General features: G+C 53.3%; 7 protein-coding genes across 7 annotated transcripts; 4 read left to right on the plus strand and 3 right to left on the minus strand.

The window, feature by feature from the left end:
• Positions 1 to 484: 484 nt before the first annotated feature.
• On the plus strand, positions 485 to 2048 carry PODANS_1_7940 (uncharacterized protein; the record flags this gene model as incomplete). Its single annotated transcript, XM_001912982.1, has 2 exons — positions 485 to 904; positions 963 to 2048. The coding sequence occupies 2 exons, from the start codon at positions 485 to 487 to the stop codon at positions 2046 to 2048; spliced, it is 1506 nt and encodes a 501-aa protein (XP_001913017.1).
• Positions 2049 to 3213: 1165 nt separating this feature from the next.
• Positions 3214 to 4544, plus strand: PODANS_1_7950 (uncharacterized protein; the record flags this gene model as incomplete). The annotated part of the gene is made up of 2 exons (XM_001912983.1): positions 3214 to 3523; positions 3883 to 4544. The coding sequence occupies 2 exons, from the start codon at positions 3214 to 3216 to the stop codon at positions 4542 to 4544; spliced, it is 972 nt and encodes a 323-aa protein (XP_001913018.1).
• A 515-nt stretch (positions 4545 to 5059) lies between these two features.
• PODANS_1_7960 (uncharacterized protein) lies at positions 5060 to 5874 on the minus strand (the record flags this gene model as incomplete). Its single annotated transcript, XM_001912984.1, has 3 exons — positions 5060 to 5095; positions 5162 to 5222; positions 5276 to 5874. Coding segments are annotated over 3 exons (696 nt in total), but the record flags the coding sequence as incomplete, so codon positions are not given.
• Positions 5875 to 6120: 246 nt separating this feature from the next.
• Positions 6121 to 8268, minus strand: PODANS_1_7970 (uncharacterized protein; the record flags this gene model as incomplete). The annotated part of the gene is made up of 1 exon (XM_001912985.1): positions 6121 to 8268. One exon carries the CDS (start codon positions 8266 to 8268, stop codon positions 6121 to 6123), a length of 2148 nt encoding a protein of 715 aa, XP_001913020.1.
• Positions 8269 to 10193: 1925 nt separating this feature from the next.
• On the plus strand, positions 10194 to 11286 carry PODANS_1_7980 (uncharacterized protein; the record flags this gene model as incomplete). The annotated part of the gene is made up of 2 exons (XM_001912986.1): positions 10194 to 10337; positions 10396 to 11286. The coding sequence occupies 2 exons, from the start codon at positions 10194 to 10196 to the stop codon at positions 11284 to 11286; spliced, it is 1035 nt and encodes a 344-aa protein (XP_001913021.1).
• Positions 11287 to 11942: 656 nt separating this feature from the next.
• Positions 11943 to 12619, minus strand: PODANS_1_7990 (uncharacterized protein; the record flags this gene model as incomplete). Its single annotated transcript, XM_001912987.1, has 2 exons — positions 11943 to 12412; positions 12508 to 12619. 2 exons carry the CDS (start codon positions 12617 to 12619, stop codon positions 11943 to 11945), a joined length of 582 nt encoding a protein of 193 aa, XP_001913022.1.
• A 2043-nt stretch (positions 12620 to 14662) lies between these two features.
• Positions 14663 to 17117, plus strand: PODANS_1_8000 (uncharacterized protein; the record flags this gene model as incomplete). The annotated part of the gene is made up of 2 exons (XM_001912988.1): positions 14663 to 16525; positions 16581 to 17117. The coding sequence occupies 2 exons, from the start codon at positions 14663 to 14665 to the stop codon at positions 17115 to 17117; spliced, it is 2400 nt and encodes a 799-aa protein (XP_001913023.1).
• Positions 17118 to 17404: the final 287 nt, after the last annotated feature.

Below are 17404 nucleotides of genomic sequence, written 5' to 3' on the forward strand. Positions count from 1 at the left end.
CTAGCTCCAGTGCCGCTCCGTCACTCCAGTGGGCGTCTATTTTCCATCACGAGTCGCCCGGGCTTTATTGGCAGCTTGGTACCTCGCCCTATCAGAGCCGCTTGCTGGGAAAATACCCCCTGTCCACCGTGGGTGTCCCCATTGCACCCGTTGCCTCCCTCATCGGACCACTCACTCACACCTCCCTGCAGCTGCGAGGCCTGCATGCTGTGTAAGTGGTAGTGGCAGCGGCTATTCAAATCCCACCACCCCCCCAAGAGAGCGCCATCTTTTTCCGGAATTCCTTTCCTTTGGCAGCTGGGCTCTCTTAACCACACCCTTTCCCTTGGTTCTGTTCCGCCACCGTCCTCTTTATTGAAGACTGGTATCTTCCTTCTCTTCAACTTGCCGTCCATCTTTGTAGGTGTTATCGCCGCCTACACACAACACCAAGCAACAAAAAAGGAAGAAGGGAGAAACGACTTTACTGTCGTTGTCGTCCACGATGGGTCTCGACGAAAAGAAGCGGCCAACGGCCTTGAACCTCGCACCGATCCGGACCAAGTCAGCCGGCTCCATCTCTTCTACAGACTCCTCATCCACATCCTCGTCTTTGGCCAAGCCTCCCAGGACACCACGGTTCGCCGAAGCTACAGCAGTAAACTCACCTATCGAGCCGAGATTGGGACCCTTTTCTGACAAGCACGAAATCACTCAGGCGCAGCCAGGAGATGTTGGATTTGGTTATATCGGAAACAGGGGATCAACAGTACCAATGACGCCAAAGTCGCCCTTGAAGAGCGCCATGAGAGTACCAGGCACACCCGGCAGGGGATTGACAAACCCCCTGAGCCCCACCTTCAGAGAAGAGGAGAACCTGGAGGCGCGGGAGAAGATCACAGAGAAGGACCAGGCTAGGGATTTGGTAAGTGAAGGATGATAAGAGGTTGGTTTGTGCGAATATGGACTAACAATCACGGCAGAAAATCAAGACCAGAGTAAGAATGGCCAAGTTCGCCCTCCGTGGTGTCAACTTCAGCTGCTCCCTGATTATCTTGTCCATGATCTCGGCCTCGTTCGCCATTTTCAACGCCACCAAGGCTCTTGCACCTATGAGCGGTCTTCCGGCTTGGTCCAACAACACAAACACCTGGCCTCAGAAAGTCGTTCTCGCCTGTGCTGGTGTCTCGCTCATCATCTGCGTTTGTGTCTTTGTTGGCTACTGCCGTGGTGGTCACAGGAGAGCGGAGAAGGTCGGCGTCTATTACACTCTGTTCGCGGTCGGCTGGTTCATTTTCAGTATGGCTATGTGGGCTGCGGCCGCCGGAATCCTCCAGCACTCCAAGTCCAACAGCGGTAACCAGGATATGTGGGGATGGGCCTGCGTCGAAAACCGTCGATCCGAACTCTTTGGCGGCCAAGTCGACTACGCCCTTGTCTGCCGCCTCCAGGACTGGACTCTTATTTGCATCATTATCGAGTTGGTGGTCGAGATCATCAGCATCACGCTTTACAGCGTCGTCTTTTACCGATACTGGTCGAAGAGGAAGCTTCACAAGTCGATGGACATGCGCGACAAGGCCCGCTCCGATCTCTACCTCGCCCAGCTTCGCAGCCAGTCCGCCCCCAACACACCTGGCTTCGGCCCCAAGTCGCCCGCCTTCTCGCAATATGCTCTTTCCCCTCGCTTCCCGCCCACCACCTACAAGTCTTTGGGCGATATCCAGGAGAACACCTCCGATTCGCCCTTCACTCCTGGTGGCAACAACCTCATTGTTCCTCAGTCCAACTTCACTCCCCAACAGGCTGCCTTCAAGCTTCAGGCCCCGCCTACCAAAGCTAACCCGGCTACTCCGTCAACACCAAAGTCCGGATACAAGCCACCAACGGCGGCCGATCTTTCACCCTCCTCGATCACCGCCCCTGCTTTCCCGGCACCTACAGTTCAGCATGCGCCAATGGTAGAGGGCGAGCAGCAGTACGAGGCGGTACCCATCCCCGGTGCCTACGCCGGGCAAGCGATCAAGTCACCACCACCTGTTCAGACAACATTCAACATCCCACGATAAATGGGGTCGCTTGAATGGACAAGGGATGACGGCAGCAAGCCCTGGTCGTTTTGCATGTATACATTTCTTTTCTCTCAGCCTTTTGTTTTCTTATGTTTTTTCTCTTTGTCGACAACTACTCTGCCCTTTGGTGGCTGTCTGCCTTCTTTCTAAACCCAAACTTTTTTCTTTCCTTTTTTGTCTGTTTGGATATACCAATGGCGTTTGACGGCGCGAAGAACTTGATCTTACAAAGTGTGGACGGCACTCGTTCTTTTTTTACAACCTCTAATTTGGATGGACTGGAGGTGGACTATATGTACATTATTACACTGTGGCTTTTTTGGCATGAGCGATCAGAAAGATATTACCTTTTCGCTGTGCGAGAATAGCGAGGATGATATGAAAGGGGACCATGTTGGACGTGGGAAATGATATCTGGGTGGGTGAGATGAGAAAGACATTTTTTCGTAAATAGCAAAACAAGAAAATTGTCTGAACCTTTGAGATTGTGTATTTGGTGATGGGAGTATGTGATACGTGTGATGGCTTGAATTGTGTGCTTGATGCAAGTCATTGCTATGTTTCGATTGTGCAACCGCCATGTTGAGATATGTGGTTGATGTGGCAGTATTGATGGCCCCAAAAGGGGGTGGGCAGGAGATGGGGTCAATATCTCGAGGTTGTCAAGGTGGTTACGGCGTCAACTTGATCACATCTTTCAGTTTCAACTTTGGTGTGATAGATAACTTCAACACGGAAAGTAGGGCCTCGCCTCATCACAGCCGTTCTCTGGAAAAATAATGTTAGACGGTTGTAACTATAGGCGCGGGCAATTCAGGGGTCCACCAAGAGATGAGATGACATGACACTAACAATTTTATTTTGGGTACCTCTAATTATGCACAAGCCAACCTGACTCTCCATCCCATCTCTGCGATCCTCTCCTGATTCTGTTCTGTGTTTGTTTTTTTTGCTCCGTTGTTTCTTCGCCTTCTTTTCTTACCAATTAGACTTGCTTGCTTGTCCCTGACCGACCATACATACCCCTTACCCAACCGCCACAACTCACCCATCACCCCGAGTCGTCATCGTGCATTGTGCGCGCTGCCCGCCGCCCATCCCCTATCACGAGCTTCCCTCGCGCGCGCGCAAAACCACTTCACACACACACGAGAACCGAACAATGTCTATAGCAGCAGCAGCAGTAGGACGCCAAGCCTGGCGGGAACTGGCGCGCAACAACAGCACTGCTGCGATCCGTCGTACCATCTCCTTGTTGCCCAAGTCGCAGCAATTCCGTCCTACCTCCTCCGTTCCTGCTTTTACCGCCAACGCCAGCAAGGCTGCCCCCCGGTTTTCCCAGTCGCAACAATACAGATCCTACAGCTCGGGCGGTTCAAGCGGTGATGGGACAAAGGTCAAGTTCTGGCCGTTTGTGCTGGTGTTGGCTGCTGGTACTGGCGGGTGGGTGTTGTTGATTAATAGGCAAAAGAGTAAGTTTACTTTTTCTTTGGGGGACAACGAATGGGCGCACAGCGGAGATGGATGATGTAGTTGGACGAATAGGGGAAGGAGTTGGTGCGGCATGGAGGGTTCCCAAAGAACAGGCGGGAGCTTTGCAGCTGCCGATTTGTTGGAGGGGCAATCGAGCTGTGCCATGTGAGGTGTGTAGCTATGCCAGGTTTCAAGGCAGGAAGCACCCTCAAAGAGCGTCACTTTTTGAACCTCCAACGATACATGTCTCTTGAAACTCGCCCATCAACTGCCCTAATCTCGACATCACAATACTACATACCTATCTAACCTAAAACTATACCCAAACAAAACCACAACTAACCGCCCCAAACCACAGACATGCCCCCCAACCCCAAGCAAACCGCATCCTCCTCCGCCAAACCCACCCCAGCCTTCTCCCCCTCAGAAGTAACCGTCCTCTTCGTCCTCGGCGGCCCCGGCGCCGGCAAGGGAACCCAATGCACCAACCTCGTCAACGACTTCTCCTTCCATCACCTCTCCGCCGGCGACCTCCTCCGCGCCGAGCAGGACCGCCCCGGCTCCCAATACGGCCAGCTAATCCAAGACTGCATCAAGAACGGCGCCATCGTCCCGATGGAAGTCACCGTCGCCCTCCTCGAGAACGCCATGGCCGACGCCATCGCCAAGTCTGGCTCGAAAAAGGCGCGCTTCTTGATCGATGGCTTCCCGAGGAAGATGGACCAGGCGTTCCAGTTTGAAAAGGTGGTTTGTCCCGCGAAGCTGGTGCTCTTCTTTGACTGCCCGGAGCAGGTGATGGAGGGGAGGCTGTTGGAGAGGGGCAAGACGAGCGGGCGGGCGGATGATAATGCGGAGAGTATCCGCAAGAGGTTTAGGACTTTTGTTGAGACGAGCATGCCGGTTGTGGAGTATTATGACAAGGAGGGGAAGGTGATCAAGGTGGATGCGACGCCGGGACCGAAGGAGGTGTATGAGGATGTGAAGATGAAGCTGGTGGGGAAGTTGGGGGAGAACTTTTAGACTGAGTTGACTGGGGCGGTTTTGATATTTTGAGCGCTGAACTTGGTTGGTTGGTTGGCATGGTGTTGATAGAAGGGATGGATGGGTTATGGGAAAGCAAAGGGCAAGCAAGCATTGGAGTTGGAAGAAACTTAGAAATGGAAAAAGGAAAAGAATCGTTCGTTTTTCTTTCTTTTGTAGTTACTTTTGCAAATCTTAGATAGAAGCCGAGGTAGTTCATACGTTTTGTTTCCCATCGGTATACAAGTGCACCTGCTCTTGTCAGTATTCCTGGGAGAGACCAATATCGCACTTTTGATCAATGAACCAAAGCAAGTTGGTTGTGAATATGTGTGTTGTACATTTTTGCTTGTTGTCTTGCTGGTATTGATACAAATGCTGCCCTGCCCTGCCCTGCCCTGCCCTGCCCTGCCCTGCCTCCCAATCTATACACTTTTCCCCATTCATCCTCTTGGTATTCCTCCCCCCCATTGTCCTTTTGCTCTGTCGATCGTCGTCGTGATATCGTAGCGCCTTTACCTGGGGAACTTGCTCCAGCTGCGCTTCCCAACCTATTATGTATCTCATTAGCACTCCTCCCTCTCCCTCTCCCAATACTATTTTCCCTTGTTACATACCTTCTTCCACTCCCTAATAAGCCCAGGCATCTCAAGCATAGCCTTCCTCCTCTTCTCCATCCTATCATCCTGTCAGCACCCCGTCTTTCCCCCTCTCCCCAAAGGAATACGTACTTTGCGACCAGCACCCTCTCATGCTTATGACCCTTGACCTTCTCACCCAAACCAGTACCCTTCACCCTCAACCCAAACTCCACCCTCTTCGCCAGTCTCGTCTCCGTCCCCTTCTCCGTATAAGGCAGCAACTCCTCCACTCCGTGCTCCCTCGCCAACTTGACAAGCTCAGCCTGTCTGCGCAGGGAGTATTTTGGGTCGTGCCATTTGCCGGTCACAGGGTGCTTCCGCGGGAGGAACGGGTTGGGGGTCTCGCGCTGGTAAAAGGTGAGGGCCTTGCTCGGAGCGTGGGCCGCGCCGAGGGGGAGGATGGATAGGGGGGGGTAGCGCGCCAGAAAGGTCTTGAGGCGGGCGGGGAGGGATTGCGCTAGTTGGATGAAGGTTGAGGGGTTGGTGGGGGTCGCCATGATGGGCGGGATGTGTTGTTGTTGTTGTCGTCGTCGTCGTCCCGGGGGACGGGGATGTTGGATTGGTGACGGTGCGGTCGTAGAGGTTCGCAATCGGGAGTGAGGGTGGGAGCGAGCTTGATGGACAGGGTCGGTTATCGAAAAAAGTTCTAGGGTTGGGATTGGTTGATGGGAGTGGGCAATTGGGAGACCCTAACCCTGTGGTTCGTAGGCTACTGAGAGACGAGAAACGCATTCTATTATGGTTTAGGACCTTTCGACTGTCTATAAGGGTTTATAACAGATATTTAATACCAATTTACTGTTTATAAAAGCCTCTTTGCTATCTTTAAGGCCTCGTCCCTAGTAGCAAAGCCAGGGTTAATAGTGCAGATACATGCAAGAACAAAGATATACAACCATGATGAGGACCAAATTGAAGGCATCTTATCAAAAGCTCTACTGCCATCCCCCCTTGCCTCCAAACCCACCACTATCCTCCACCTTCTTCTGCCCCCTCTGTGGCTTACTCTGCGCAGCCTCATGCCTCCTCAACTCATCCGGCACCTTAGAAATACTCGACTTGGAGATAATCTGCTTCAGGTCATACATCACCTCCGTATCCTCATTACCCAAAAACGTAATAGCCACACCACTCTTGCCCGCACGACCCGTACGACCAATACGATGCGTGTAGCTCTCAATGCTCGACGGCATGTTAAAGTTGACAACCAAGCTCACATCCGGCACATCAATACCACGACCGGCCAAATCTGTCGCCACCAAAATGCTCGACTGGCCGTTCCGCACCGACGCAAGCGAAGCCTCACGCTGCTCCTGCGTCTTGCTGCCGTGAAGTGTCGTCGTGGAGAAGCCCCAAGACTTGATATCCTTGGCGACCATCTCGCAGTTTCGCTTGATGTTGACAAAGACAATGATGGGCGGCTTGAACTGGCCCGAGTTGAGAATCTCCCGAAGTCTGTTCTTCCTCTTGTCTTCGCCGGCGATGAACTCGACGCGTTGCTCAACAGTATCGACGGCTTCGCCTGCGTTGCCGATAGTGACGATGGCTGGGCGACGTAGGTATTTTTTGGCGATCCTTTCCACCAGTGGAGGCATCGTAGCTGTGTACATCATCGTCTGACGGTAACGGTCTTTTCCACCCAGATATTTCTTCATGAGCTGGGGATTCTCGGCCTCTTCCGTATCTGGCTTCTCGTTGGTGACTGGGAGTGCGTCCAGAATCTTGGTCAGTGGTTCTTCGAAACCTTGGTCGATCATGCGATCGGCTTCATCCATGATGATGTAGCAACACTGAGTAAAGACCAAAAGTCGTCTTTCAAGGCAGTCGACCAGACGACCTGGTGTAGCAACGATAATCTCTGCTCCGTTGCGGAGAGCGTAGGCTTGTTCTTCCAGAGAGTGACCACCAACAATGCTAACGACAGTGAACCCGAGGGGCGTGGCAAACTTCCGAGCTTCGTTCTCAATTTGTTGTACCAATTCTCTCGTCGGGGCAAGAATAAGGGCGTATGGACCGTCGTTCTTGTTGACATCGTTCAAGGGCGGGAGCTCAGAAATGTATACCAGCAACGGCAGCAAAAAAGCTGCTGTTTTACCGGAACCGGTAACGGCCACACCGATCAAGTCTCTGGCCTGGAGAGCAATAGGAATAGACGCCCTTTGGATAGGCGATGGCTCGTCGTAGCCAACATCGTGAACGATATCCAGTAGCCTCCGTGGCAGATTCGACTCTTCCCAGCTACGCATAGGGTTCGGAATAGCACCGCCCTTGGTGGCAATGCCAAAATTCTCCTTGAAGATGCGCCAGTCACGCTCCTTCATCTCCTCCAGTCTCTTCTCCGACCAATGTGAGCCCAAAGCCTTGCGTTTAGCTGCTTGCTTGGCGCGCTCGTGCTGTTCGAGAAGCTGTCTGGCACGCTCCTCTCCCGTTTCTGGATCTCCACGCCGGATAGCCTCCGCCTTTCTTCTTACAAGCTCGTCGGTCGACTCTTCGCCTCCACGCTTGAATACTGGTTCGAGACGGTCTTTGTAGATAGGATCATCCGGTCGGCTCGTATCATCGTCTGGGTCCCAATCGAAGTTGAACTTATTCGCGGCCGTTCTCCTTCTCTTCTTCTTAGCCGAGAAGGTAGACTGGTTGACAACGGGTCCCATATATTTGGCGCGCAACTCGGCCTCGTCGTTCATTTCCATCTTCGTCCGCCGCCCTTCGTCATCCATGGGGGCGCCGCGCTTTGCTCCGGCGCGATGCGGGCCCCGGTCATCATCTCGCCTGTCGCCCTCTCGTCTGTCGCCCTCTCGTCTGTCGCCTTGCCTGTTTCCTCGGTCGTCCGCTCGCATCGCCTTAGGGCCAGTCGGAATTTCATTTCGAGGCCGTGATGGCTGAGAACTGCCATTGGAATGGCCATTTTCCAGTGTTGTCTCTTTTCGTTTCAGTTCCTCCTCTTCTTTGGCCTTCTTTTCGGCGGCGAGGCGCTCGCGTTCTTTCTTGGAGATAAATCGCGGTTTTGAGGCGGCTTCCTCCTGGGCCTTCTTTTGCCGTAGCAAGGCGGCCAGGTCAGGCGGTTCTCGTCGTGAAGCCATCGGTAGTTGATCTTGCGGGCGCAGAACGATGGTTGTGTGAAGAAAAGGTCAGTTGTAGCCTCCAAGGTTCACGGTCAAAAATAAGCGAGTACCTTGATTTATGCTTGGGTGGTCTGTGCACCATGTATTGGACAGGACTTAAGGCTTAAGACTGTTTGCTCCTGGGACATAAAAGACAGTCAATAGGACGGACAAGATAGTCCATAGGCATTCGAAGATAGTTGGTAGGCCTTAAGAGAGTGTCTATGGGCCTTTAAAGATTGTCTATAGGTGTCTCCACATAATAATTAGGCTTTTCATAGTCCACATGTCCTGGAAGATAGTCGATATGCCTTTAAAATAATTGAAATGCCTTCAAAATAGTCGAGACGCCTTCAGAATAGTTAACACATCTTGAAACATAATCAGAAGTATGTAGATCATCTCTGAAGGCGTTAATGTTTTGTCGCACTCTATTTTTCTGCCCTCGACATGAGTGGGACAGAATTTGTATTCTTTCGTGATCAACGGAACGCTCCGTCCACAATAAAAGTATAGCGTCACTTCAACGACTTCTGCTTCCTGAGTAACGAGTGATCACGGAGTTGTTGGCCACGTGCAACATATTTCGAGGTCTCTCTTATGATATCCCATGGTCCATATTCCACTAAACAGATCCCAACAACTAGAGTCTAGACTAGTTCAACGGCTCGTCGTTCGGCACCTGTTTGACATGTGAGAGCCCGGTGTAAAGGAGAGCGAAAATAGCGAACTCGGCGCCAGAGTTGGCTTATTAGTGGAGATGTCGTTGGCAAATGCCACTGATGGTTGATTAGATGATCTTATCTGATCATCTTTGGCATGGTCCATGTGGCCCATCATCCCCACCCAACATGCCGATTAGGTAACCCAGTTGCAAAACACCTCACAAAAAACCCCATTGGAACGTTTCGAATCTTGTTCCAAACCCCACTGCTACCGAGGTCTGGGATTGCGGACCTCAACAAAGCTTCACGCAAGCAGCATCAATCATGCGATTCCAGGAACCCCAGGACTGAATCGCAACCCAGAGACGTCCCTCCTTGCCCCGCCAAACCGCTAACCCTGGGTTGCCAAGCCCCCAGGGTAACAGCACAACGGCTGGCTTCCGCTGACCAGCAGACGGCTGAACGGTTTTCCAAGTTTTTTTTCCCAGGGCTTTGAACATCTGATGGCCGAGTTTGGATTCTGCCGCTACACAACACCATGCTTTTGTATTGATCGACAGCCGATTTCGCAACACCGGGAGAAGCTGCTGCTTCAGCCTTGAGGTGGTGTGAGGTCTCTACGACCTCGCCGGCCTACAAAAGGGCGAGCACCCATCAAAGCATTTCCCTGCATTGCTCCTGATAGTAGCCCCTCCAGACCGGTCCCCGCCCCGCTCATCGGATCTTGACCCTCGTGGGGTTTCCCGGGATCAACTCGCAGTTTCGAGCGGTGACTGAAGAAACTTGAGACGGCAAAGCTCTCATGTGAGTGGGAATTCGGGGGTTGGGTCGTGGTGGCAGTGAATAGTTTTGTCTTGTCTTTTCTTTTCTTTATTATTTGGGTCGTTTCACCCTTGCTGCAACCCGGCCGAGTCCAAGTCTGTTTGTCACTCACCAGTGTCTTCACAGTCACACCCGCCCGCTCTCCAAAGTCCAAGCTGCAGGTCGTCATCCTATCTTGTCTCGAAAAAGACTCCAATTCGCAACCGGGATCCCCCTCATAAGAGGTATCGAAGATCTCTGCAGCCGCATTCTGCGCTCTGCTCCGTGTCCTGCGTCTTTATCACGCGCAGTGTCGGGGACTCAATTGAGAGCGTGTGTGTGCCATTGTGCGCCCAGGAGGGTATCGACACTGGGCTATTCGCTCCCGGCTGTCAAAAGAAGAGAGGAAGTGAACGTCTCCCACAGTTCCAACTCACTATGGAGCCAGCAGTCACACTTAAACCAGAGGTGCCTCCTGCACCAACCTCATCATCCACCACATCCCCCTGCATCACCACACCAGTAATCCTCAAGCCCAAAACCGCCGTCATGGAGGCTGTTGAGGACATCGTCTACGGCTCAGTGAGTGCCCCTTCATATCTAATTGACGCAGTAAAACTTACCATGCACCTCTTTTCAGGTCGCCGGTGTAGTGGGCAAATACATCGAATACCCCTTCGACACAGTCAAAGTCCGCCTCCAATCCCAACCCGACCACCTCCCCCTCCGCTACACCGGCCCCCTCGACTGCTTCCGCCAGGCCCTCCGCTCCGACGGCCTCCTCGGCCTCTACCGCGGCATCTCGGCCCCCCTCGTCGGCGCCGCCCTCGAGAACTCGTCCCTCTTCTTCTGGGAGCGCATCGGCCGCGACCTCACCTACGGCTTCGGCCTCGCCTCCCACGACAAGCCGCTGTCTCTCCAAACCCTCTGGCTCACGGGCGGCTTCGCCGGCGCCATGACCTCCTTCATCCTCACCCCCGTCGAGCTGGTAAAGTGCAAAATCCAAGTCCCTGAAACGGGCGGGAAGGCCGCCGCCCCCCTGAAGCCAATCCCCGTCATAAGGGACATCTTCCGCCACCAGGGCATCTCGGGCTTCTGGCACGGCCAGCTCGGCACCCTCATCCGCGAAGCAGGCGGCTGCGCGGCTTGGTTCGGCTCCAAGGAGACCACCACCAAGCTCTTCCGTCAGTGGAACGAGAGCAGAGCCACTTCCCCGCAACATCTCGAGCAGATCAGAGCACAAGATGCCCTTCCCCTTTGGCAGCAGGCGGTAGCGGGCGCCTCGGCGGGCATGGCCTACAACTTTTTGTTTTTTCCGGCAGACACGGTCAAGTCGAGGATGCAGACCACGCCGATTGGGGAGGTGGGGCCCAAGAAGACGTTTATGGGGGAGACGGCCGCGTTGTGGAAGCAGGCTGGTCTGAAGGGGTTCTACAGGGGGTGTGGGATCACGGTGTTGAGGTCGGTGCCGAGCTCGGCGTTTATCTTTATGGTGTTTGATGGGTTGAAGAAGTATTTGCCTATGCAATAGAAGGGAGATGGGTAGATGGGGATCTATACGCTAGAGTTATACCAGGGAAGGAGAGGAGTTTGCATTGTCAAAGAGGCAGGCAGGCAACATAGACGGCAGCGGCGGGCGGGTATTTTTTATGTCATTCGACATTATCATCAGCGGGCGTTGGGAGAATGGGCACTGATTCGTTACTGGGAATTTGCTTTCGAGTTTGATGAGAAAGGGGAGGGGGAAAAAGCCCTGGATTTGGCAATTTTGAGTTGGGGGTATTTTGCAAGGTAGTAGCAATGAGATGAAGTGTGTGCATGTCAATGGTCTACATAAAACGGCGTTTTGTAATTATATTTTCAATGATCCCTCCCAAAGGGATCTATCCTGACCCATTGGTTCCGCCGTTACAAATCTTTACGCTCTTTTGACATAACCATGCCATCCTCACACTCACTTTTGACCTTGTCCCGAGTCCCACCTAAGCCACATCTTTGCCAGCATCATCCTCCACCCGGGTTAGAAACAAGTCCCATGAGCATACTACACATAAAAGATCGTCATACCTCCCCTCATTCCAGCCCCAGCCACCACCTCCGCCGTCTCACATTGCTCCTAATCACCCTCGCGTGTATCCATATTTCTCACCCCTTCCACAAAAACCACCTCGTCCCCAAACGCCCCAACTAAGACCTCTTCTTCTTCGTCTCCCCATCCGCCTTCTCATACGCCCCGCTCAAATCCCAATTGTTCAAGTACCCCGTCCCCGCGCTCAAATAAGTAGCAAAGCTCAACCAAGCCACATACGGCACCAGCAACCACCCCGCCGTCGCATCAACCTTTGTCCCCCATAACCAGGCCAGATACCCATTCACTCCCACCAGAGCAAGCACATCGGCGGTGGCGAGGATGGGACGGTTCCAGCCGAAGAAGAGAGGCATCCAGAGGAGGTTGAGGCCGAGCTGGATCGTGTAGAGGGTGGTGCCTTGGCGGGCGGCCGAGATTATGCCCGGGAGGTTGAGGGGGGAGGTGCCGATGCTGTAGGCGCGGTGGGAGGCGTAGCCCATTAGGCCGTAGAGGAGGGTCCAGACTGGGCCGAAGACTTGGGGGGGTGGGCGGAGGGGGGGTTGGTTGAGGGAGAGGTAGGTTCGGGGCACTTGTTTTGTTGGGGGGAAGTAAGAAGAGAGATGTTAGCTAAGGGGCTGGATGGGAGGGTTGGGGGGGGGGGCGGTTATGAGGGAGGTTACTTACGCCTTGTTGACCATCCTACTGCTGAGCCTAGGGTTATGGGGAGGAGGATGGAGGCTGGGAAAGAGGAGAAGATGGACTCGGGGAGGGTGAGTTGGGGTATGTAAGTGGTCATTTTGGCGGTGTTTTGTGAGTTATCGCCGGTTTGATGTTTTGGCAGTCACTGAAGCGGCTGTTAGTTTGGAAAAGTCGGGGTTGTGGTGGTTATAAAGGCTGCGGACGGATTGCGACGGGCAAGCCGCCAACCTAGGTATGACGACATACCTCGCTTTGGAAGCAACACCCCACCTAAGCAGTTGCAGTCGATGCGGGACCAACGTTGGTTGAATGGCCTGATGTGATGATGATGATAATGGGAGTTGGACTTTGAGATATGTGTGTTGGAGATATCAATTGATCTTTGGCAGAATGGTGGTGAAGCAGATGATAATCAATGGTGTTCGATGATATCAAGCTACAGATAATGAAGACGGGCACTGGGGAGACAGGTACACGATTATATAGCATGCGCCTTTCTCGTGGCAATTATTCAAATGGAGTCAAGTAATGCTGATGCTATTTTCCAATTTCGATCTTGTGAAGCCATTTCGATCCTTCTCATGAGGGGCACTACAGTGGGATCGGCCAAGATGGAGCTCAGCCTCGGTGGCCTGACTGACGGATGCAAGTTCAAGATCAGGGTCCTTCTAACAAGATAGAGTCATCCTGGAAATAAAACAGTATATAGCGACCACCTTCATGAAATCACATAGTTAGAGCTTGACCGACCTACAAGTTTTGGTATTACCTTGGAAGGAGGGGCGCCGAGCTCTTTCCTCAGATGGAGACAGTAAACAGTCAATAGTTCTCCCACGAGAACAGTCAGAGATATTGCTTGGCAATCAAAATAAACAGATGACAATTCCCCTCGAACTCACAATAATAGTTACGGCACAACAGTCTAAGAACTTTTGCCAGCAAACCGCCAGCCCAGACAGAAGACAGCAAAGACAAGAGCAAGAGCATCTCAGGAAGTGGGCCCGTGCCGAATCCAAGCCCCCAGATTCTCCCCGTGGCCCCTGTCTTGGAGTGGAGAGCATCACGTGAGGTCCCAGCCGAGACAGCCAAAGAGTGGACCTCTCTGGGACTCTGGGGATTCTCAGATTCCGCAACACTCGGCGTCGTCGCGATACCCACGTCAACCTCGAGCGCGCATCAGCTGCTGCTCAAGAGACCACATCACTCCAACCATCGCGCATTGTCCGCATTCTACATAATTGTTCGTTTGGACCCTTTCCTGTCTCTCTATTCTTCCCCCAAGATTTCACTGGCCTTATTTCTGCCCCTGACTCTTCTCCTGTCATTTGGAGTTGCCCTTGTTAGCATGCCCAGCTTGGTACCTGGAAGCTGCTTTTGACCTTCATGTCAGCCTCCTCCTCCTCCTCCTGACTCTCCCTCCTGTGCCTGCCTCCACCAATATCCTCCCCTGATTGAGACGGCTTGCGGTGGTGACAATGGCATCTTCTACATTTTTTGGTTTATTTGGGCGGCTTCATGCGCTATCGTTCTTGTTTCATTTACTTTGAATCCCGTTGCCATGTCACCTAACCACCCCCGTCCACCTTTTCCGCCATGCTCCGCTGTGTTCCGCAGAAACCATCTTTCTAACCCGCAATCATGTCGCCAAACAGAAGCTCCCGCTCTGCAAACCAAACAATAGTTTTTCGACTTATCTAGCAAGCGACAAACAAGTCTCCCCAGACAACCGCAACAACGCAACCAGCGTCGACGGGCCCCTCGCAATAAAGAGCCACAAGCACCTTTGAATTTAGGGTGTCGCGCATCACCAAGAAGATCCATCTGCTATTGATCCACCTCACCGCAATGGATTACTATCGCGATTCGGCCCGCTCTCCGGGTGACCGCGCTTGGAGTGGCCGCGACGAACCGAGAATCAAGGAGGACAGACCAGACAGTTTCTACCGGAGCAGATCTCCAGGTACGTTGCCTGGATACTTTTGTCTTTACGTTGACTAACCCGCTGCGCTCAGGGAATGACCGCAGTCGCCGTCGGTCGAGATCCCCCCCTGCCGTTGATCGATACGAACCGAGAAGCCGCGGTGGCCGTGAGGATTATGCTAGTGGCAGAGATCGCGGTGACCGTGACGATCGCCGCCGAATGGTTTCTCCCCCTGCGAATATCGACCGTTATGTCCCAGGTCAAGAAGCGGCCGCGCCCATGCCACTTGCAAACCCAATTCAAGATCCTTTGAAGCTGCCCTACCAGGTGGGCTTTTCCTACTTTGGCGAATGGTGGAGAGCGAACGAGAAAATCAAGGAGGAGAAGGAGCGACTCAGAACTGGTCGTCGCCGGGAGCCAGAGCGCGTTCGGAGTGCCCGCGAAGCCCAGGAGGAGCGAGACAAGGAAAAGGCCAAGATTCAAGTTGCCTATGACGCCTACAAGGAAGATCTTCAGGCAAAGATGGCTCAGAATTTCGTCAAGCTGCACAAAGAGGAGCAGTGGTTCAGGGAGCGCTACGTCCCGGGAATCAGGGACGCCTTCCGCCAACAGTTGCAAGGGCACCGGCGTGAAGCATACGCTCAATGGGAGCAGGACCTCAACAATGGCGTCTTTGATGAACTTTCGTTGGAGGGCATACCCAAGAGTGAGAGCAATGGTGCCGGTGGAGTTGTAGAAAAGGAGGAAGGTGAAGCCACCGCTGCTAGCGAGGTTCTCGGCGTCGGTGACCTGGTGCCCGTCAGTAGCGATGTAAGAGACGACAGTCTTTACCAGCCAACCTTACTCATCAAGACCATTGCCCCCTCGGTTAGTCGTCAGAATCTGGAGGCGTTTTGCAAAGAGTATCTCGGAGAAGGTGAGGGCGGGTTTAAGTGGTTGTCACTGAGCGACCCCAACCCCAGCAAACGCTTTCACCGTATTGGCTGGATTATGCTCAATCCCGCCTCCGAAGCGCCTGCGTCCGAGGATGGGGACACCAAAGATGAAGACGGTGACATCGAACCTCCCGTCATGTCAACTGCCGAGAAGGCCCTCGAAGCTATCAACGGCAAGACTGTCAAGGATGAGCAGCGAGGTGATTTCATCTGCCACGTTGGTGTGCACAACCCGCCGGCCAACCCAAGAAAGAAGGCCCTCTGGGATCTCTTCTCTGCTCCCGAGCGTATCCACAAGGACCTTGAATTGGCCACAGATTTGATCCACAAGTTCGAAAGTGATTTCGGCTCTGATTTCAATGCCAGTCTCCATATTGAGGAGCATGTCGAACAGTTGCGGGCTAACGGGCAACTCCAACCTGCTGTCGCTGCTGCTCCCGTCAAAAAGCCAAAGGTAGAGCGATCTCTCGATGCCGATGAAGCTATGGACGCAGAGGTTGAGGAGGGAGAGGAGGGAGCGGTCGATGATGGAGAAGATGAGGATGAAGGTATGGTGGACGATGAAGTTGACGATATCGACTTGCTAGTTGCAAAGAAGCGACTTGATCTCTCCATCGAATATCTCCGCCGCACCTTCAACTTCTGCTTCTTCTGCGTGTTTGAAAGCGACTCTATCCATGAGTTGACGAGAAAGTGCCCCGGTGGCCATCTCCGTAGACCTCGCAGCACTCTCTCGTCCACTGCCAAAGCTGTTGCTCGAGCGAGCGCAAACGGCGACCCCTTCCCGTCCAAGAAGCGTAAGGAAGCGGAAGACGTCGAAGAGGGCGAGGCTCCCGAAGCTGAGCGCAAGTTTAAGACATCCTCCAAGACGGAGCAACAGCTCCAACGCGCCTACAACTGGGTGAAGACCTTTGAGGAGAAGATCAAGCAGATCCTTGCACCGGAAACTGTCGATCTCAGAAAGCTCGGTGGCAAACCGGTTGAGGATGCTGTCAACGATGAGCTTGGAAAGTATGTCAAGCAGGAGGATGAGCACAAGTGGCGCTGCCGAGTGCCTGAGTGTACAAAGCTCTTCAAGGAGGAGCATTTTTGGAAGAAGCACGTGGAGAAGCGTCATCCGGAGTGGCTGGATAAGCTCAAGGAAGAGGTAAGAATTTCGATGATTTCATATGCCGGTGGTAGTGGCTAACAAACGGGTACAGTTCGAACTGGTCAATGCCTACGTTATTGACCCTGCGCATATTGCGCCTTCTCGTACCGATGCCAACTCCAACGGGCACTTCCCTCCGTCCGGCGGCCAGCAGCCGACGGGCACTCCCCGCGGGTTCAATCTCCAGAACTACGCCATGAACAATATGCTCAACTTTGGGACCTTCCCAGCCATGCCTCTGCTCAACATGATGGGCGGTGCTGGCAACATGAATGCGGCTGGTTGGCAGCACGGAGGCGGCGATGATCGTGGTGGCGGTCCTATTCGACGGGGTGGCCCTCAGGGGGGCAACCGTCCTCAGAGCCGATCACACCCGTATGAACGCCGCGGTGGTAATCGACCCTATGGCGGTCCCGAGGGTGCTGGAGGCCCACCAGGAGGTCGTGGTCGTGGAGGCCCAAGTAACAGATGGGGTGACGGCGGTGTTACTACCACTGGTCCGCGTGAGGCTGTCCAGGGGCGCACCCTCAAGAGCTACGAAGACCTGGATCAGGTGTCTGGTGGTGGCGGTGGGGAGCTCAACTACTGAGAAAAGGTGATTTTCTCTTTGGCATCACCCCTAAGCTCCCTCCCCCCCCCGCTTGCAGCCTTGTTGTGGGCATGAAGTGTTGTTTTTCACACCGAGGCTAGCTCGACCAGAAACCAAGGTTCAAAGGGAAGGGTGTTTTTTTTTTTTTTTTTTTTTTTTTTTTGCTTTCGTTTCAGTTTGCGCTTCAGCTCATTCTTCAAATTATTCTGCGTGTTTTTTTCTCTTTTCAAACTACCCAAGTTTCATTCCTATCACTGCACAATATCATATCGTATGTCGTCATTCAT

Source organism: Podospora anserina, chromosome 1 (genome assembly GCF_000226545.1).
Source record: "Podospora anserina S mat+ genomic DNA chromosome 1, supercontig 1".
In the NCBI taxonomy this organism is placed as follows: domain Eukaryota; kingdom Fungi; phylum Ascomycota; class Sordariomycetes; order Sordariales; family Podosporaceae; genus Podospora; species Podospora anserina.